The 21,972-nt window shown below is 43.3% G+C and overlaps 1 protein-coding gene and 1 pseudogene across 7 annotated transcripts in view; both read right to left on the bottom strand.

Moving 5' to 3' along the window:
- RASGEF1A (RasGEF domain family member 1A) overlaps nt 1-21,972 on the bottom strand; it is a 216,782-nt gene that overhangs the window by 118,524 nt on the left and 76,286 nt on the right. For 6 of the 7 annotated variants that reach the window (XM_049103346.1, XM_049103349.1, XM_049103348.1 and 3 more), the window contains one exon: nt 21,166-21,328. In XM_049103346.1, coding sequence (XP_048959303.1) covers nt 21,166-21,213 — 48 coding nt within the window. In that variant the 5' untranslated portion in view covers nt 21,214-21,328. Of the gene's footprint in view, nt 1-13,849; nt 13,890-21,165; nt 21,329-21,972 lie in introns of all 7 variants that reach the window. The other variant, XM_049103351.1, reaches the window with a different exon arrangement.
- On the bottom strand, nt 11,863-13,843 carry LOC112672012 (transmembrane protein 258-like; annotated as a pseudogene).

Here is a 21,972-nt window from a genome sequence, read left to right as displayed (position 1 = left end):
CCCTGCAGACACCCTTCTTCCCACATGTTCTGAGAATATTTCTAAATGCAATTCTCCTGCAGGACACCTGAAGTTGAACTGACAGCTCCTTGACAAAGTTAGTAAGTAAAGGAAGTGAGTAAAGGAAGAAACTAAACAATCATGAGGATGTCAACTATATCTCAATAAAGCTGGAATAAATAAGGCAATCTGCTTAATCAGTTACACCCTAAAATATTTTTTGTGTCAAATATCTTTTATTGCTGTTTATTATAAAATTGAATGGCAAAAAAAGGAAAAATATCAAAAACCATAAAGAACAAAAACTTGTAATCCTACCACCCAGTAATAACCACTGTAAAATGTGCACATGCATCTACAGGGTGTGTTTATGTCCGTTTGAAACAAATTGTACACTCATTATAATGAGTGGGTGTATAATATATGTATCTATGTGTATGTGTATTCATATATAAATGCCACTGAAATTTGCTTTTTAAACTTGACATTACACAATAAGCATAATTTAATATCAATAAACAGATGCCCATGACATCTTATTTTCTCTCCTGTATACGATGCCTTTGCACAATAATGATTTCATAATCAGTTCTCTAGTTTGGGTTATTTCATTCATTTCTAACTTTCAATTACTCATATGCTGTTCTCTAATGAGCATTAGGTCAGTTAGAATGTTTTTGGCTTCAGGTAACGGTAAATCTAAATGAAAGTGGTTTAAACAATAAGCCTAGTACAGAATCTCACACAAGACCCAAAGGTGGGAGGTTTCCAGGTGGGCTGACAGGCTTCCTGATCTGATATTTTATACACAAGAGAAAGCTACTAGCGGATTTTTTAAAAAACATCTTGAAAACTATTTGTACTTTTTAAAAAAATTATTTATTTGAGAGAGAGAGCATGAGAGCAGGGTGGGGAGGAGGAGCAGAGGGGGAAGGAAAGCAGACTCTGTGCTAAGCATGGAGCCCAACACAGGGCTCAATCTCACAACCCTGAGATCATGACCTGAGCGCAAATCCAGAGTCAGATAGATGCTTAACCGACTGAGCCAGCCAAGTGCCCCAAAACAATTTGTACTTCCGAGGCTCCTTCTGGCTGCTGTGCAGTCATCATATGTAGAATGCAGCAAAAGAAAGCAGTGGTGATGCTATTGCCATAAATCAGAAGCAAGGATGAAAGCTTAAAGTCAAGTATTAGCAGTAGAGACAGAAGACATAAATATGAATATATTTTGGAGGCAGAGCCCGCAGCATTGACAGTAAGGTTGGGCAAAGACTCTCAGGTTTTTGTCTTAAGCAATTGGGTAGAGAGGGTGCATTTCTTGGGATAGAAAAGCTGAAAGAACAGGTTGTAAGGAAATCAAATGTTCTATTTTGGATGTATTAAATTTGAGATGCTTGTTGAACACCCACACGGATATGTAAAGTAGACAACTGGATGAGTGTTCAGTGCCCAGGGAAGAGTACAGGGCTAGAGGTACACACTTGGGACTCATCAGCCTGTAGATAATATCTAATGCTAGGTGACTGGATGAGGTCACTTGGAGAGGAATGCAGGGTATAGGATGGATCTTTATGGTATTCAGACACTTATAGGTCAAGCAGAGGAGGCCAATCAAGGAGACTGAGTTGGAGAGTGATACAGTAGGATTAAAAGAGCTGAGTCATGGAAGCCAGAGACTAAATGTCTCAGAATAACGGACCAGTCAATTAGGTCAAGTACAGCTGAGAAGTCATATAGGAAAAGGACAGAGCATGTGAAATGATGAGTCACCATAGATCTGTCTCTCCAATATCGTGGCCACTAACTACATGTGGCTATTTAAATTTAATTGAAATTAAATTAAAATTTCACTCCTCAGTTATACTAGCCACATTCAATTGTTCAACAGCCACATGAGGCTAGTGGCTGCCAAATTAGTTAACGCAGAGACAGAACATTTCCACTATCCAAGAAGTTCTATTGGGCAGCACCACTATAAACAATAGTTTTATGATTTTTTTGCTGAAAAGAGAACAACGTAGATTTGTAGCAGGAAGGCAAGGAGGCATCAAACAGGAATGGTTTTGGGTTTCTTTTTGGTTTTGAGAAGAGATATGCCAGAACATGACTATATGCTGATGAGAAAGAGCCATTAGAAAGAGAACAATGGATGATAGAGAAAAGTAAGTGTGGGATGCGTGGGTAGCTCAGCGGTTGAGCGTCTACCTTTGGCTCAGGGCATGATCCTGGAGTCCCCAGATCGAGTCCCACATCCGGCTCCCTGCATGGAGCCTGCTTCTCCCTCTGCCTGTGTCTCTGTCTGGCTCTCTGTGTGTCTCTCATGAACAAATAAATTTTTAAAAAAAAATTTTAAAGTGAGGTGTGAAGAAGCTTGAGGAGATGGATTCTGCTGAGAACTGAAAGAGAGATTTTACCCCGTTTGCAGTCTAACAAGTTAGGCTGCCAAGTTTCACCAATGTTGATAAAGGACACGTGCCTGCCCTTTGCTCCAGGGTTAGATAGCATCTCTCTTCCAAGGCTGTTTGCTAAGTGAAGATTATCTGGAACAAAGGTCAGTGCCTAACTAAATGTGCAGAAACGAGAGACCACAGAGAACTGTCTGCTGAGAAGAGCCAGAGCAAGGGTAAACGTCCTCACTATAGATGGGAGCAGGGACACAACATCTAGGATGACAGGAGGCCCAGCTGGGTGTGAATCCAAGGTGCAGGGTAGGGGTGATTACTTTTTTAAGATTTTTATTTATTTATTTTTGAGAGAGACACAGAGTGTGTGCACAAGTTGGGGGAGGATCAGAGGGAGAAGCAGCCCAATGGAGGACTCCATCCCAGGACCCCAAGATCATGACCTGAGCCAAAGGCAGACGCTTAACAGACTGAGCCATCCAGGTGCCTGGTGGAGTGATTTTAATGGCAGGATGACAAGGAAATTCTGGTCTAATGGAGTCTATTTCTCCAAAGAAATGTGATAGGGTGCAAAGACAGAGCTGGGAAAGTAAGGGGAGTGAAGAGGGTATGATATATTGTCCTAGAAGATGGTGTGTGGGCAGAATAATGGTTCATCCATATCCTAAGCACTGAAAACTAGAAATGGGACCTTACATAGAAAAAGGGGCTTTATGGGTGTGATTAAAGATCTCAAGATGGGGAGATTATCCTGAATTATCTAGGTGGCCTTCACGTAATCACAAGGGAAAAAGGAGGACAGGAGAATCAGAGGAGATCTGAGGACAGAAGCAGGGGCTGGAGTGGTGCAAGGCTACAAGTCAGGAAATATGGGTAGATCCAAGAAGTTGGAAAAGGTAAGGAAACAGATTCTTCCTTAGAGCCTCCAGAAAAAATACAATCCAGCCAACACCTTGTTCTTACCTGAGTGTTATAGGCTGTATTGTGGGGTGCAGCCAGGTGAGTCCATCAATAAAAGTAGAGCCAGAGAGGGAAAAGTTGATCTGAGGGAGTGTTTATGATGATGATCCCTGGAATTGGAACTATGTAGGAAGGTGATAGATAAGGGTAGAAGAGTAGGGGCGCCTGGGTGGCTCAGTCAGTTGAGCATCTGCCTTTGGCTCAGGTCATGATCCCAGGCTCCTGGGATCAAGCCCCACGTCAGACTACTTGCTCAGTGGAGAGTGCTTCTCCCTCTCCCTCTGCCTGTTGCTCCCCCACCTGTGCTCTGTCAGATAAATAAAATCTTTAAAAAAAAAAAAAAAACAGTAGGAGAGTAGATAGTTTAAAGGTCTTAATCAGGAAAAAATTGATGTGATGGAAGAATCAATTGTCTAAAATAAACCAGTCTGATCATATACTTCCCTTGCTTAAAACAGCCAGTATTGAACAATTCCTGTAAGATAGCATCACATTCTCTAACTTGGCCTGCAAGGCATCCCTGTTTGGGCTTGGCCTGCAGTTCAAGCCTCTCTTTTAGGATTCCACACCCTCTGCTTCCTTTAGGCCTTTGCATATTTGTTTCTATCTGGAACATTCTTCCCATTCTCCACATGGCCTTTATCTGCCATGACTGACTCTTGCTCATCCTTCACTCATCCTTTGGGCTCCATCTGGAATGCTATTTCCTCTGGTGAGCTTCTCAGACCCCTGGACTGGTTAGACCCTCTGCTGGAGGGACCCTGTATGCCCCCTCCCATGGCACCACGTGATCATCACCTCTACCTCCAGACACCAAAGAGAAGGCACAGCACCTGGCACACAGGAAGACCTCCAAACCGAGTGAGTTCAAAATAGACAGCATTTGAAATGCCTTGAATGGCTGAACTATAATGATAGATGAGAGACTGGGGAAATCCCTAAGAATATCTCCCATGTCAGGGAACATTCTGGTTCCTCCCTGACCTGTAGCAAGGGTGCAGGGCCAAGTTGCAGTTCCACATTTCATTTTGTCAAAGTATTTGAAACCACTCCCCCAACCAGTCTCTGTCAGTACAACATTTTTGTTGTATGGTCTCCATTTTTGTTGGCTTTATAGTAAGTCTGAGCATTCTTGTTTTCCTCTTGCTTCCCTTTTCCTCATAATGTCTTTGTGTGGATCCTTTTCTGATTCCTTTCTGATAATGCATCTCCTTTGAGGGGTTTTCTGAGTCAGCTCTTTGCAGAAGATTCATATGAAACAGGGCCCAGGACTAGTCAAGGTTTTCATGTGATTATCTTTTTCCATCTTAAAAAATGAAATATCTGAGACATGAGAGAATATATGAAATATAAAATGTATATCTAAGATAGAGAAGAAAATGGCAGGCAGCCCCGGTGGCGCAGCAGTTTAGCACCACCTGCAGCCCAGGGCCTGATCCTGGAGACCTGGGATCGAGTGCTGCGTTGGGCTCCCTGCATGGAGCCTGCATCTCCCTCTTCCTGTGTCTCTGCCTCTTCTCTCTCTCTGTTTCTCGTGAATAAATAAATAAATTTTTAAAATAAATCTTTAAAGAAAAAAAAAAAGAAAATGGCACAAAGACCAATGTACCTGGGCACTTAGATTGCAGAATTGGGTATTATCACCATCTTTGGGGTTCTTATACTGCCCCCACTGTAGGCCAGCCATGACCCTAAATGTGCTTACTAATCACCTATTATTCTTCATAGATATTCAATGTCTTTTTTTATCCCTACACCCTGTTTTACATATGCTTAGACTTTCAAAGAAGTGGTTTTACGCTGTATATCTTTGTGATTTGCTTTTCATAATCAACATTTTATTTGAGAGCATGCTCCAAGTTGGAGGAAATGGTGACATTTGTTGGTCATTGTCTCTGCTAGGCAGCATTCCACAAAATGTCTCCATTCTTTTGTAGAAGGACCTTTGTGTCATCCTCAGGCTCTCCGTTGTTATCTATCCAGACTATCTAGAACAAGGAAGCCGTCTACCCGAGTCCTGCTGGGGTGTACTCCTTTGGACAGGAATGGGTGGAACTTAGGAGATGCCTCAAGTCAGCCCTGCTAGATGGCAGCAAGTAGTCTCCCAAGTGGCCACCATGTGGATATTCCAACCCTCAGAGATGGCCAACTGCTCCATGCCATTCACATGTTTTCATGGTTTTTTTTTTTTAAGATTTTATTTATTCATGACACACACACACACACACACACACACACACACAGAGGCAGAGACACAGGCAGAGGGAGAAGCAGGCTCCATGCAGAGAGCCTGACGTGGGACTCAATCCCGGGGTCTCCAGGATCAGGCCCTGGGCTGATGGCAGCGCTAAACCGCTGAGCCACCCAGGGCTGCCCTTTTCGTGGGTTTATCAATTCTCACTAACAATGAACAGACAATGGTAGACTTGGAGGAAAGCCGCCCTTTTCTCCATCAAACTCTTTTCTGCCTATATGGCTTAGGTGTGAGATTCCTTATGTGTACCCACTCCTTTTTCTCCACACAGAGGAGGCTGCTGTACCCCATTCTGATCTTGCAAGAAAGGTACTTACATTTTGCTGCTCAGGATGGGACCCCTCCTGCAGCCCATTCTGAGCCCTTTCTCCTCTACTAGTTTATCATGGCTCCTCTCCCAGTTGGTGGTTCAGCATTTCAGCTTCACCTATTTTATCTGAAGATCATAATTGTTTTTAATCTGATTTTGGAGAGAAAATGAAATGCTGACTTAGCATCACTGTCAATTAAATGTAAAATCTGGAGACTCTTAAAACTGTCCATTTCCCAGCTCAGTCCCAGGCCCCCTGCACTGATATTCCAGATAAGACCTCAGGCATCCATATATTTAAAATCCCTCTAGGGGTGCCTGGCTGGCTCAGTCAGCAGAGCATGGGACTCTTGATTTTGGGGTTGTAGGATTAAGCCCCATGTTGGGTATAGATATTACTTAAAAATAAAATCTTTAGGGGGATCCCTGGGTGGCGCTGCGGTTTGGCGCCTGCCTTTGGCCCAGGGCGCGATCCTGGAGACCCGGGATCGAATCCCACATCAGGCTCCCGGTGTATGGAGCCTGCTTCTCCCTCTGCCTATGTCTCTGCGCCTCTCTCTCTGTGACTATCATAAATAAAAAAATAATAAATGAAATAAAATCTTTAGGGGCACCTGGTGGCTCAGTCGGTTAAGTGTCTGACTCTTGATTTCAGCTCAGGTCATGATCAGCATCATGAGATTGAGTCAGGCTCTGAATTCATCAAAGAATTTCGAGATTCTTTCTCCCTTTCCCTCTGCTTCTCCCCAGTGTGTGCATGTGGTGCATGCATGCTCTCTCTCTCTCTCGCTCTCTCAAATAAAATAAATGAATCTTAAAAAAAAAAAGAAAGAAACTTTAAGAAAATCCCTCCAGGTGATTTGAACAGAGCCATGTTGGACAGATTTGACAGAAACTCTACTTTCCACCTAAGTCTTATTCTATTATTTTTCAATTGAGAACTAATCTCTTATGAATTAGAAAATATTGACATTCCAAATTTTTTCCTTTTCATATGAAGCTTGCCACTTATTTAATAATTCTTTAGCAACTGTGCATCTCAATCTGCATTTGGCCTGACAGATTAACATTTTATTTTTATTTACTCAAATGGCTAGGCTTATATCATAAATTAGCTTGTTAATAAGGACTTGGCTTTTTTCTTACATATGTTTCCTGAAAACATATGGAGAGTCTTCCACACGTCCTACTTGCTCATCATGTAGATGGAATGAAATACTGAAGTCCTCTCGACTCCCACCAATGCAGCCCACGTGACATGTCATGACACCTCCCTAGTTTTTCATCCTTGAGTCCTGAAGGGGCTGGCCATGTGAGCACATGGCCATCTGTACCATCTGAGTTTGCAGAATTGAAGTCTCAGCCTGTCAGGCACAGGGCTAAATGCTTGACTTGCCATGTCCCATCAATTTATCTCTAATTCATCCTGGAAAAGCAAGAAATGCTCATCAAAAGAAACATATTCCTAAAGATGTAAACATTTAACCAGGGTTTAACTATAAATGCCTTCACATTCTCTGGGCTCACTTCCTGGAAACAATCACTGGGATCCTGTACTGCTCCTTGAATTTTCAATCAAAACATATCCTGGAGTTGATGCCAGAAAAGGTAAATCAGAATTGCCTTTGGCTGTTGTTAGCTTTTGGCTTTATTTCTTGTGAAGTACATACACTTGATTTTTCCTCCTCTTAGATGGGCATGCAATTACACAATTACCAACCTTTCTAACGTAAAACCTAAACGCTAATGGCCCACATGAAATGTCAGTGAATACTTTTCTGATTCTGACTTGCACTTCTTTGGTCAAGGTAAGGGTGTGTGTGTACACATGTATCAGTACACATAATGTTTTTGTACTGATACAAAAGGTACTAATACAGTAAAAAACAGAAAAGCTAGCTTTTGGGGGGTGCCTGGATGGCTCATTAAGTTGTGCATCTATCTGCCTTTGGCTCAGGTCATGATCGCAGGGTCCACAGATTGAGCCCTGTGTTAGGCTCCTCCTTCTCCCCTCTCTTGTCCCTCTCTCCCCTGCTTGTGCACACTCTGTCAAATAAACAAAAATAATCTTTAAAAAATATTTAGAAGCTGTGGTAATCCCAAGTCTTTCTGTCTCTCATGATAACCCTGGGATGCTAGAGGTGGAAACAAGGACTTTTCTTTTTTTTTTTTTTTTTTTTTATAATGTATTTTTCTTTTTATTTAAGATTTTTTATTTATTTATTCATAGAGACGGAGAGAGGGAGAGGCAGAGACACAGGCAGAGGAAGAAGCAGGCACCATACAAAGAGCCCGACGTGGGACTCGATCCAGGGTCTTCAGGATCACGCCCTGGGCTGCAGGCGGCGCTAAACCGCTGCGCCACCGGGGCTGCCCGAAACAAGGACTTTTCTACTGTTGGAATTACCGTTGTCTGGATATTTCCTCCCTCCTTCCCTAAAGACAACCTGGGCATAAGGAGAAGACATCCATTTTTTTTTCTTTTTTTTTTTATAAATTTAGTTTTTATTGGTGTTCAATTTGCCAACATATAGAATAACACCCAGTGCTCATCCCATCAAGTGCCCCCCCAAGTGCCCGTCACCCAGTCACCCCCACCCCCCGCCTACCTCCCTTTCTACCACCCCTAGTTCGTTTCCAAGAGTTAGGAGTCTCTCATGTTCTGTCTCCCTTTCTGATATTTCCCACTCATTTTAGAAGAAGACATCCAGACCATGGAGAAGCTTCATGATGCTCTAGGGCAAAATACATAGTGGTTTATGTAGTAGATGTTCTCAGTAGATGATCACATTGCCTACAGATTATGTCAGAGTTATTCCCTCTTTACATTCTTTCCTCTCATTTATTCCTATCTATCTAACTACATACCTACCTACCTATCCTCCCCGCCCCCATCCTTTCTTATTCTAGAGTTTTGCCAGGCTCTGGAACTACGTTTAATTATGGAGGTTTTTTTTTTTTTAAGATTATTTATTTGAGAGAGAGAGAGTGAGAGACAGAGAGCACAAGCAGTGGGAGCAGCAAAGTGAGAGGGAAAAGCAGACTCCCTGCTGAGCAGGGAGCCTGACTTGGGGCTCAATCCTGGGACTCTGAGATCATGACCTGAGCTGAAGGCAGACCCTTAACCAACTGAGCCCCCCAGGTACCATTAACTATTGAGTTATAATGTGGTCATCAGATCTTGTGCTTGGTTTTTTTTTGTTTGTTTGTTTGTTTGTTTTTTATGATAGTCACACAGAGAGATAGAGAGAGACAGAGAGGCAGAGATACAGGCAGAGAGAGAAGCAGGCTCCATGCACTGGGAGCCCGACGTGGGATCCGATCCCGGGTCTCCAGGATCACGCCCTGGGCCAAATGCAGGCGCTAAACCGCTACGCCACCCAGGGATCCCATTGTGCTTGGTTTTAAAAGAGAATGCTTCTAAAGTTGTAAATTAAGTAGATATTATAAGATTGGGTTTATAACTTTAACAAGATTAAGGAAATTCCCCTATAGATCTAGTTCACTAAGAGGTTTTGTCTACTTTTCTTACATATGTCCATTGTACAGATCAAATTTTGGGGAATAGGGGGGGGATCTCTGGGTGGCTCAGTGGTTTGGCGCCTGCCTTTGGCCCAGGGCACGATCCTGGGGTCCCGGGACTGAGTCCCGCGTCGGGCTCCCAGCATGGAACCTGCTTCTCCCTCTGCCTGTCTCTCTGTCTCTCTGTCTCTCTCCCTATGTCTATCATGAACAAATAAATAAATCTTTAAAAAAAAAATTGGGGGGAATATTTCCCCGGTGCTTTAAAAGCAATGTACTCTGGGGGCACCTGAGTGGCTTAGTTGGTTAAGCCTCTGACTTGATTTCAGCTCAGATCATGATCTCAGGGTCATGAGATCAAGCCCCACATCTGGCTCAGTGCTGAGTGAGGAGCCTGCTTGAGATTCTCTCTCTCCTTCGCCCTCTGCCACTCCCAAACCCCCATGGGCATGCACTCTCTCACAAAAATAATAAATTTTAAAAAGCAATGCACTCTTTTTTATGGTGGTTGTTCTTAAGACCCATACTTATATTTATTTGTATTTGTTTCTTAAACTTAACAGTATCTATTTCTTTCTTGCCACAAGAAGTACTTTAGCAAACTCTCTTGCCCCTACCACATCTCCCACCCCCATCTGTCCTATGCCTCACTGGGGAGGTTTTATATCTATTTGTAACAGTTGGTTCACAGTGTCTTCTATTATCCTGGGTATTATTATGTGAAAATAATCTGATTTTAGGAGAACTGCAAAAGAGAATCTCAGGATTGGGTTTTCATGTAATAACTCAAGAAGTTGAACATTTTTTCATGGCAGCAAAAGTACACTTCTGGTTCTGTGAATTATCTGCCAATATCCTTAATCTTTTCTTTATATTCTGTTTAGTTTTTATTATGTGATACTTGTTGATTATAGAAAATCAATAAAAACAAAAAAGCAGCAGAAAAAAAGTGGCAATCTAAAGTCCTCCTGTGATGAGCTTAGTGATGTTAGACATTTAACTTTGTGACCTTTCAGGCTTTCTCTCAGATGTACCCCACAGAGGCCAACATAGAGATTTCCCCTGGATGTCCACACAGCAACTCCAAGAGAGAGGGACTTTATCAGGAAGGATTAACTCTATTCCAAAACAAAGCCCAAAGAGCTATAGTACAAACATGGATAGCACTCTGTTTATCCACAGGGATGAAGGTTCATGGTTCTCTGCACTGCCATTCTAGAGCAGGATGGCCCAGAATTGCTGCTAGAACTCTGGCCACGTGTGTGTGCCCACATACATTCTGGGCAAAGATAAGAAGAGGAGAAGGGTGCACACCCTCCCTATTAAGAACGCTGCTTACAGGCAGCCCCAGTGGCTTAGCGGTTTAACACTGCCTTCAGCCTAGGGTGTGATCCTGGAGACCTGGGTTCGAGTCCCGCGTCGAGCTCCCTGCATGGAGCCTGCTTCTCCCTCTACCTGTGTGTGTGTGTGTGTGTGTGTGTCTAATAAGTAAATAAAATCTTAAAAAAGAAATAAGAACACTACTCAGAAACCACATACAATCTTTTCTGTACATATTGCCTGAAATACAGTCACAGGGATTACACAGGGAATCCAGGTGCTAGGGAGGCTGGAAAAGATACCCTTTTGAATGGGTGCATGGCTGCCCCACTCCCAAACAGCATGCTTTAACTCAGGAAGAAATGCTGCAGATATTTCACCTCAGTTCTTCAAAGGATAAAAATGAACCCTGAAAGGATGTCACTTGCCAGAAGTCTACTGCAGTGTAAATGATGCTGTAGATTGAGGTATATACTAATCTTATGGGAACAGGTACTAATATTTTTGTCTCTCAACTTCTGCTTCTTCAATTATTATGAGAGTTATTTCTACTTGTGTTATTCTTAAGATTGAGGTGACCAAAATTCTTTCAGATATTAATGTCAGGAAATATTCGTTCAATAAACCCCCATGCTGAACACTAAGGAGGAGACATCCAGAATAGAGGGACTCACTGATACCTTTTGTTCTCAGATTTAGCTCAGGGTTGATATGATCCCTCCCAAACCAGTGCAGACACAGCTATGCCATCTGCTTATGCTGGGTGTGGCCTCAGGATTTTTCCATTTTTATTTTACTTAAAAATATGGGGAATATAAAAATCCACTTATGATCTCTTTGGATTATTTTATTTTATTTTATTTTATTTTTTTTAATTTTTATTTATTTATGATAGTCACAGAGAGAGAGAGAGAGGCAGAGACACAGGCAGAGGAAGAAGCAGGCTCCATGCACCGGGAGCCCGACGTGGGACTCGATCCCGGGTCTCCAGGATCGCGCCCTGGGCCAAAGGCAGGCGCCAAACCGCTGCGCCACCCAGGGATCCCTCTTTGGATTATTTTAAATTATTAGTGGTTTTAACAGATACTGGAAAAGATAAGAAAAAACAAATTTAATTCCTCCACAAGATTGTATCTTAGGTGATTATTTTTCTCTTGACTTCTCTTTACTGTTTGCGTAATAAATAGAAGACTGAGAATAGAAAGAAAATCATCTGATATACTCATTGTTTTCTTTTTTCTTCTTCATTCCTTTCTTGTCTTCCTCTTTTTTCCCCTTCCCTCCCTCCTCCTCCCCTATCTCTTTCCTTCCCTCCTTTTCCTTCCATAAGATGAAACTGAGAAGGGAGAACACTACCCCCAACAGAGTGTTGTGGGGCCTGTTGGTTGGAAGAAACAAGGCCAAGATGTTTTGAAGTCTGGTTGAGTGTGGGCCTTTCAACTGGAAGGCTTAGAACTGCAAAAGGGTCATGATATAATAGTTTAGGATTGGTGGACACAGCAAGGCAAAGGTTCAAAGAGTTTTAATGTCTAAATTGTTGTTTCCTGCCTCCTATTCAGGAGTTGATGGGTCTTCCCAGATGATGTTAGAATGAATAATAAGGTTGTTTATGAGAGTCTCGTAGGAGAGATTGAGCTGAAGAAGGCAGCCCAATAGTGATGTCCTATTAGTGTAGACACTGAGCTGCAGTACCCCTGGATAGTCTATCTGAAACCATCTCTGCACATCTCCCTCTGATTTGAGTGTAACATGGGGGTGGCCCTTTCAGTGTCTATACAGTTTTAAACAAAAGGAAGATCAGTGGGACACCTTGGTAGCTTAGTGGTTGGGCATCTGCCTTCGGCTCAGGGAGTGATCCTGGAGTCCTACATCGGGTTCCCTGCATGGAGCCTGCCTCTCTCTCTCTCTCTCTCTGTCTCTCATGAATAAATAAATAAAATCTTAAAAAAAAAAAAAAAGATCAGCATTACTGATTTTTCCTTCAGCATCAAATTCCAGTACAGCTGAGCATAGCACTGTTACTTCTTTATCTAAAATTATATTTTATCATAGATTTTTTGGCATTAGTCTTGATTTTTTTTTAAAGGATTACATTAAGAGGCACCTGGGTGGCTCAGTCAGTTAAATGTCTGCCTTTGGCTCAGGTCATGATCTTGGGGTCCTAGAATTGAGTCCCACATCAGGCTCTCTGCTCAGTGGTAAGTCTGCTTTTCCCTCTCCCTTTGTGATCTCTCTCGTTCTCACTCTCACTCTCTCAAATAAATAAAATTCTTTTTAAAAGATTACATTAAAATATTTTCTTGATTACAGGGTTGGGTTGTTTGTTTCTGTCACACATCTGTCTTTATTGTGGGGAGCAGGTGGGACACTTCCAGCAATAGTAAAAAAAAAAAGAAAAAAAAAAAAAGCGGGGCGGGGGATCCCTGGATGGCTCAGCAGTTTAGTGCCTGCCTTCGGCCCAGGGCGTGGTCCTGGAGTCCCACATCGGGCACCTTGCATGGAGCCTGCCTCTCCCTCTGCCTGTGTCTCTGCCTCTCTCTCTGTGTATGTCTCTCATGAATAAATAAAATCTTTTTTAAAAAAAAAGTTAAAAAATTTACAAAAGCAGGGATTCAGTGAAGCTGCCTGGTTGGAACCCTTGGGAGCTCATATGTAGATGTCAACCCAGAGCAGAAGGAAGAGGACTCTGAAGCCCATGAAGAAGAAAGACACCAAGGAGATGAGGAGCTCTTTGTAGATATCCCAAGTACTTCATAAATGTGGAGGTAACTTTATTAATGAAGAACTATGTGGTAAAGAACATGCCAGGAGCCAATAGCACCACAGTCAGATGGGGGAAGACAGAGTGGGGTTCCCTGGGCTGGTGTATCTGCTCATGGCCCCGAGCTCCATTTTGCCAGGCACAGTGTAATCCACTGCTCCACCACCAGAATAACACATTGGCTTGATTACACGATTTTCTGACAGACCCTTAAATGTGCCCAAGCTGAGTGCCATGCCTACTTCACCCTACTCCCAGTCCTTTTTCACAAACCTCCTAATCAAGGAGGTCTATAGCTTCATTGGCTTGATCTAACTTACCTGCTAGTCCATGCAGCACATTTCCCATTTTCTGGGCCTCCTGTAAAGCATGAAGTGAAGAGGCATGAGGAAAGAAGAAAGTAATCTAGAATTCCCTTGAGTGGTTAGAGTTTCTGTTTTAAATCAAGGCCCAGTTTTTTTCCTACTTGAATTATGTTACCTAATTTCTTTTTCCCTACAGGAGAAACTGATGAGCCAGAATGGACACTGGGCAATATCAGAAGCAATCTGAAAAGAAAGCAACAAGTTCCTGGGGCTCCTGGATGGCTCAGGTCATGATCTCAGGATTGAGAGATCTAGCCCCACACTGGGCACCATGCTCAGTGGGGAGTCTGCTTGAGATTCTTTATCTATCTATCTATCTATCTATCTATCTATCTATCTCTTTCTCTCTCTCCACTTGCTCTGTCTCTATCTCTAGTAAATCTTTTTAAAAAAGAAAAAGAGGGATCCCTGGGTGGCGCAGCGGTTTGGCGCCTGCCTTTGGCCCAGGGCGTGATCCTGGAGACCCGGGATCGAATCCCACGTCGGGCTCCCGGTGCATGGAGCCTGCTTCTCCCTCTGCCTGTGTCTCTGCCTCTCTCTCTCTCTCTCTGTATGACTATCATAAATAAATTAAAAAAAATTTAAAAAAAAAAAAAAAAGAAAAAGAAAGCAACAAGTTTCCATCTGGTCTGTGGGTAAGAACAGGTAGCGTCTTGTGTCACAAATCCAATTACCAGTCATTGGGAACCACTCATTGGTCTGTTTTTAATCAAAATACCCCTATGGGATAACCAAATAGCATTGTAGTAATATATTGGAGCCACTTACCAAGAAAAATTACATGTCAGCTGAGGATGTTTGTAACATACAAATCATTAGGTAGATCTAGGACAAAGAAAAATGTCTTCTAGGACTTGTGAAAGTGAGACAGCCTCCAAATAGGTACCACCTATTTGTAGATATCCCAAGTATCCCAAGGCTCCCTGGCCCTCCACTGTCAAGGTTCCAGATCAGTGAAAGGCCACATACAAAAATTTTAGCTCCCACTGAAGTCCCCAGTATTTGTAAAGTACAAAATAAGGAGTTTCTGATTTGGGCTGCCTGGCCTGTTTCTGTGTCTAAGAAGTCACCTAATTAGTAAAGTCCAGTTGCCCAAGAAACCAGTTTACACACTATAAGAGATCAGAACCATGGAAAACTGGTCCCAAAGTAAACTGTGTATAAGCCTAACAGGGAACATGGCTATATGCTTCAGTCACTTCATGGGCAAATTACCCAGAAGTCAGCCTCAGACCACTCAGGTCATCTCAGACCCACAGTATAAGCAGACTTGGACCCTCTCTGGGAACCCCACACCCACCCATAGCAGTATACTTCATGGACCCTTGAAGCTTGATGACCCCTGAGGGGTCATTAAGTCATTTTTGCAGAACTCTAAATGGGACACAGAAGACCACAAGGTCCTGAACTGCCTCCCACATTCTCATTCTCATCCCAGACCATAAGGTTCCCTACAAGTCCCCTCCCTATCTTTTTGGTGTCTGGGAACAGGAATGAAAAAGGATCCAGAGAGTCAATCTTGGGCCTTTCTGAGATGGATGGGTCTCCTTAGAGAAATGGTTCATAACTTCTCATGGCTCCTAGACCCTTTGAGAACTCAATAAATGTTATTGGCCATCTCCTCAGAAAATTTACATTGTCATCCACAATTCTGAATACATCATCCCTACACACAACATTGAATGTGATATCAGGGATCCCTGGGTGGCGCAGCGGTTTGGCGCCTGCCTTTGGCCCAGGGCGCGATCCTGGAGACCCGGGATCGAATCCCACATCGGGCTCCTGGTGCATGCAGCCTGCTTCTCCCTCTGCCTGTGTCTCTGCCTCTCTCTCTTTCTCTCTGTGTGACTATCATAAATAAATAAAAATTAAAAAAAAATTTAAAAAAAAATGTGATATCAGGCACATGGGCTCCATGGGCCTCAAATTAAGACTGTTTCTCAAGATAGACCTGCTTCTAAGGACTGATAGGGGACCCCCTGAGATCCCAACAGAGGCAGCATTCTCCAGGCTTCCCAGTTCAGACACAATGGACATGTGCACACCAGCTTGTAAGAAAAAATTAGTTATTCAGTTAACCAGGGAGCTGCTGGCCAGGTTGTCCATTGGAGAGATAGTAAAGAACTTGCAGAAGGAATTAATTCACTGCCAGAGTCAGCCAGATAACCAAGGTAACCAAGACAACTGTTTACCCAGGGGGCCTTCCAGGGGTTATCTCAGAAATTCTGAGCCTGTCCTTTTAGACAGCATCCAAAGTGAATGCCAGGCAGCTTTGTGGTCAGTTGGGGGTTAGACCAGCAGTGCAAAAGGAAGGCTTGTTCTGAAGCAGGGATGTCTTACCATTGTGCCAACACAAAAGTGCCCTGGAAGGATGACAGAAAAATCAGCCTTGACCAGGGCCTCCCAAGGGCATCTTGACAACATGAAATTGAGAGTGCTTGACTCCAGGAGCAAGCTAAAGAGGGACTAGGAAAGAGGCAGGTTGCTCTGGGCTCACAAGTCAGGGTGGCTTCTAGATGCAACATTTTGGGCTTCCCTTGCAGCCCCACTGGCCCTAAGGTCACTCTCCCTACCTCCCTGCCCTTAGCGCAAGTGCTCTGACAAGAACACAGGGTAAGTAGAGACAGCCTAAGCAAACTGAAAAAATAATTCATGGAAACAATAAGAACCTGCACAGTTTCGGGTGCCACAGCATCTGAGGTGGGGTAACAGCAAATGCTGACGGGCAAATGATGATGATAAACTCCATCACCCATAGAATAGCACCTGAGCTCACAGCCCCCTCCATGATCAAACGTTTGGTGGAGAAAAGTGATTCTTGTGAAGAAGTAACTCCACTGGAGCCCCTTTGCCCAATGCTGGGGAGACTGAGACAGATGAAAGTAAGGCTGAGGCGGTACACCAAGGTTGAGCTCAGGGTCAGATGTCCTGGGATCCAGAAGACAGGACCTCTCAGCCACAGACTGTGTGATCTTGAACAAGTGACCCCATGAGTCAGGCCTTCTTTCACTTCAAAAATTGGTGGTTGTAGGTTCTGACTGAGGTGAAGCACCAGGAGCTCTTTAGTGTGGCTCTCCTGACACTGTCCTTATTGTGGAGGAGGAGGTATGGTAACTTGTCACCCTTGGGGACCCCATCTCCCTCACAGCACAGTCCTGAGGGCCAAATGGGATGACGAGTAAAGTGCTTTTTCAAGAGTCCAGCAGGAACATGGTCATAAACTCTGAATTCTTCATATCCTAGTTCCTTTTGACAGGATGGATGGTGCCCATCCCGCAGTGCACAGCAGACTCTCTGGGTGAGCTTCTTTAAAATAATGTAAAACAAAAGCATTCTTTTAATTATTCTTAATTTTGAACATTTTTTTCACATAAAGTCACAAATACATAACTAGGGAGATCCTTAAACATAAGATATTTTTTGACAAGATGAGCACTGGGTGTTATACTATACGTTGGCAAATCGAACTCCAATAAAAAAATACCAAAAAAAGATATTTTTGGCATAGATTCATAAAATTTAAAACTTCAAACTTCATAAAACAATAAATTCTAGAAATTGGGGGAGGAGGTAAACATTCTTGAAAAGAATTACATTTACATTAAACTTCTCGATCCCTAAGTGAAATTGAGGCCAAAGGGAGGTCTCGCTTTGAGCCCAAATTCTACTCTGTGAAAAAGAAAGGAACTTTGCCTTGAGATCACATCCCCAGGTCTTCCTAGAGATGATTTTATATTCCTTGTCTTTGAAACACTTCATTTTGAGATGCACTACAATGACAACTTTCAGAGTAGTCATTTCGGTATTGTCCTTGACAATTTGCCCTATAGCCACTAGCAGAGGTGAGGAGGACAGTGGCTCTCTGGTACCAAAGATACTCGCCTACGTTCCAGATGGGCCCACAGTTTTGTCATTTTTCCTACAGTTCTTGACTCCTCTCCTTGTAAGTTTTTACTTGCTTTGATGGGTTTTGCTTGTTGCTTTGTATTTCTACACTTTCTCATACCTTCCCTTTCTCTCTTCCTTTCTGTATATCTAAGGCCTTCATGGCTGTTCACTCTGACCCTGTGAGCCTCTGCAGGCTGGCGTGCCCCTCTAGAATACCACCATGAATGGCCTTGTGCCTTCTGTACCCAGCTTGACTTGAGGTCCTTGGGTGATTCCTTGGGCAAGGCAGAGTCCAGTTCTCAGGCACATTCAGCAATGAGAGAACCAGTTTTGGACATCACTGATAGGTTGTGAAGGACTTTCCAAATTCCAGGGGGTGGGCCAAAAGAGCCCTCTTGACTCAGATGTGATTCTTCTGGAAAAAAATTTATGAATATATCTTCTGGGAGCTGACTTTTGGATTTCAGCCTTGTGGGTTTTTCAAAAGGTAGTTCTGTTACGTTGGCCTTCTATCACAATCTGGCCATATTCTCAGCACTTGTTACATTTCTGTGCAGATATTTTTAAATTTTGGCTCAGTTCATTGTTGATTCACTCAATGTCTCCAAGAATAAAGTGGTAATAAGCACTGGCTTCTAGAACACATCAAGAAACTGGCCCAGGCCATGGATCCTTGGGCAGTATAGCCCTTAGGTCACCCGGTCCTCCTTAACAGATGCTATTTCATTAAAAGCCCTGACCTTGCCACAGCTTGAAGGCTTGGGCTTCTTCTAAGCCAGAGTCAGAGATGTTGAGTTCTTGGGGCCACATGGGTCTTCTAGTACATATAGCCCTCTTCATGCATTTTCATTCCAAGACTTATTTTTCCACTCTCTTGTCTTCTTTGATGCTTAATGAACCTCCTCACTTCACTCACTCTGGTCTTTCATTCTTTGGGTCCTCCACTAATTATCTCCTTTAGCTTGTGTTTATTCTGCTCTGTCTGTCCTGTGACAGGCTTCTCATCTGATACTTGCTATGCCACCCTCACACACTAAGCTAGAAGTGAAGCTTCCCCATTCCTCACTGAGCCCCAGGAAACTGGTGCTTCCCAAGGACCCAATGGTCTGGGAAGATTAGGGGAGAGAAGAGACATAGCAGGAGAACAGCTGCTCAGAAATACTGTGTGGAGTAGAGGTTGACACTCCTCCTAGTCTGCCTCTGGTCCCACCCTGAGAAGCTGCAACCACAGCACATGACAGGATGTTTCTGTGGTAATGGTATACAACCTAAACTGTTGTCTCTGCATCACTTCCAGGTCCCCATATCTTCATCTTTTATTCAGTGCTCAGATGTCCAGATGCAATGAGCCAGACTGCTAAGGAGTCCTGCAAGGGAATCTGTCCAGAGGGCTCAGACATTGGGCGGAGTGAAGAAAGAGGCTCTTTGTAAATGTTTCAAATCATAGTTATATGTCACATAGTTTGAAGAGCCAAATACCTTTGTAAGGCTGTATCATGGAAAACAGCGACTCCTTTCCCCACTGCCTGCTCCCAGACATCATTTCCCAGTTGGCCTTTTCCATCTCTGAGCTCTGCCAGGTCGCTTTCACTTCCTCTGAGGTCCTGCCACTCTCCCCTTAGTTCTCGTATCACAACATGTGTCCCTCGTTTGCAGATGTGACTCCTTTATGTGCCATGTGATACAAGATGTTTGGTCAGCTTTCCATGCAACTCAAGGCAAGGCAACAGTCTTCTTCCTTATCCATTTGTGTTTCCTTTACTTCTCTTTTTAGGCGTATCTTCAAAGTGATCCTTTGCTGGTTCTTTTTCCTTAACTCATCCTGAAGGTGAGTTTTTCCTGAACCATATTTGCATAGGACACTTATGCAAGGGAGACTCAAGGGTTGTGCCCTAGGCTCTCACAGATTTTGTTGCATTCAAGTTTTTGTGTGTAATAATGTTTCTCGGGACAGCTGGGTGGTTCAGCGTTTGAGCGCCTGCCTTCGGCTAAGGGGGTGATCCTAGAGTCCCAGGATCGAGTCCCACATCAGGCTCCCTGCATGGAGTCTTGCTTCTCCCTCTGCCTGTGTCTCTGCCTCTCTCTCTCTCTGTTTCTCATGAATAAATAAATAAAATCTTTTTTAAAAATCATGTTTCTCACCTTCAAAGAATAAATGTGATATTTTATACGAGATGTTACAAAAGTAGGATATAAGGAACACTGATAAATATGGACTAGTGGATTCATAAGTAAAGACTCAGCCTATGAAATGGAACACACCATTACCTCAGACATCCTCTGTGTGCCTGAGCCTGAGTCTCCATCTCAAGGGTACAAACAGCTGGCCTTGAATATAAACATAACCCCTGACCCTAAGGGGGTCCACATATTATCTTCAGCTGTAATGATTTCCTTGATTGATTTTCTTTGTAGTTTTACAACATTTATGATGTATCCTGGAAGGACTAGATTCATATGCTCTAGAACATTCTCTATCTGTGGCTTTGTACCTGGGTCTTCTTCTCAAGTACTTAGGATTCAGCCCCAAACAAGAGGCCAGTCTCTTCAGACAAGCCTCTTTTAGATGTTGTTTTTCTTACAGTCAGACACTAAACTCAAAAAGACCAAGACTGTCAGCATGGTTTTACACTCAACCCCACTTTGGTATTTCCTGGATAGCCACCAGCCCCAAAGGATTGTTCCCTTACCTTATCACCCTGACATGGCAATCATGTGCAAGAGACTCTAGAAATAATAGGCATGGTGCTATCACTTACATTTAGTTAGCTCCACATTTTTTTTTATTAGTGCAACATTAAAGAGTTGACCTGCTGACTTACTTATCCAGCCTACAGGGTAGGAAAAGCTATAAAATCTAAAAGTGAAGTTCTATCATTCAGAGTTTAATTTTGTATAGGCAAATGTACAAAGCATTAATAAAATATACTAATAAAAACATTTTAGAGTTTGTATGCTTTACAGGATGACTTGAAAAGCCTGGCTATGTGAATGTGGGGACATCCTTGTAGTATAGTCCTGTATCAAACTCCACAGAAGGTTACTTCTCTTAATTATGATATTGCTGGTTACTATTGTAATTTAACCAGTCAGTCAGTCTTATCTTCAGCAGATGGTTTCTGCTTTCCTATCATGCTTGCCAGAAGATCCATTATAAGCTAAAAGCCAGAAATTGCATGTCCAACAAAGGACTGTCTCAAATCCAGAGTGGAAGGGACTGGTTAGATACTAAGCAAAGGACACTATAAAAAAAGACTCATGGGTACGGGATTCTTAGCATCAGCTAACATTACCTGTAAGACTATCCAAAGGAACTGAGTAAGAACTCCTGGATTATAAAAGAAATAAGCAAATCACCATGACTCTGGGGCTGGGGCACTGACCTGTGTTTCAGGAATCCATGGAGACTTGTGTGTCATTGCGTTGTGCATTGGTACTGCATTGCCCTCAGTGTCCAAGGGGAACAAAGTCACACATCTTCAGTCAATGGGCCTTCATGCTCACTTACAAACTCCATGAATAGACAGACAGTGACAGGCCTGGGCTCTAATGGAGAAGAAAATGAAAACTTGGTGACAGCCCAGCATGCCTCCTGCTCCCCAGCCCCCAGCCCCCAGGATGAGATGACAGAAAACTGGGCTCACACCTAGGGAGACATCTGAAGCTCACACTTTCCCATGATCATCTTCTGCTTCAGCCCTACCCCCAAAGGAATCTTGGTATTAAGAAGTAATCTTACATTTTGCAGCAGTCCCTGATGTGGCCAGCCAGGACAATCCACGAGTCTGTTCCTTTTCCCAGCAAGGCAGTGAGGCAGAGAAGGTATTTGAGAGCAGGCTGACAACCAGCTGGGATCTAAGCCACAGTGGCTAAGCGTATGGAACCTAAATCACAACTCCTGAGACACCTGGGTGGCTCAGTGGTTGAACATCTGCCTTTGGCTCAGGGCATGATCCTGGGATCCGGGGATGGAGTCCCACATCAGGCCCCCTGCGAGGAGCCTGCTTCTCCCTTTACCTATGTCTCTGCCTCTCTGTCTCTCATGAATAAATAAATAAAATCTTAAAAAAAAAAAAAAAAACAACTCCTGAATTTGTGTCCCAGTTCTGCTATAAACTAGCCATGGCCTGTCTGCATTTCTGTTCTCCCTTTCCATAGAATAATGAGGAAAGCCTCATCACGTTGGCTTG

Source organism: Canis lupus, chromosome 28 (genome assembly GCF_003254725.2).
Source record: "Canis lupus dingo isolate Sandy chromosome 28, ASM325472v2, whole genome shotgun sequence".
In the NCBI taxonomy this organism is placed as follows: Eukaryota; Metazoa; Chordata; class Mammalia; order Carnivora; family Canidae; genus Canis; species Canis lupus.
This window is presented reverse-complemented; position numbering and strand designations above follow the sequence as displayed.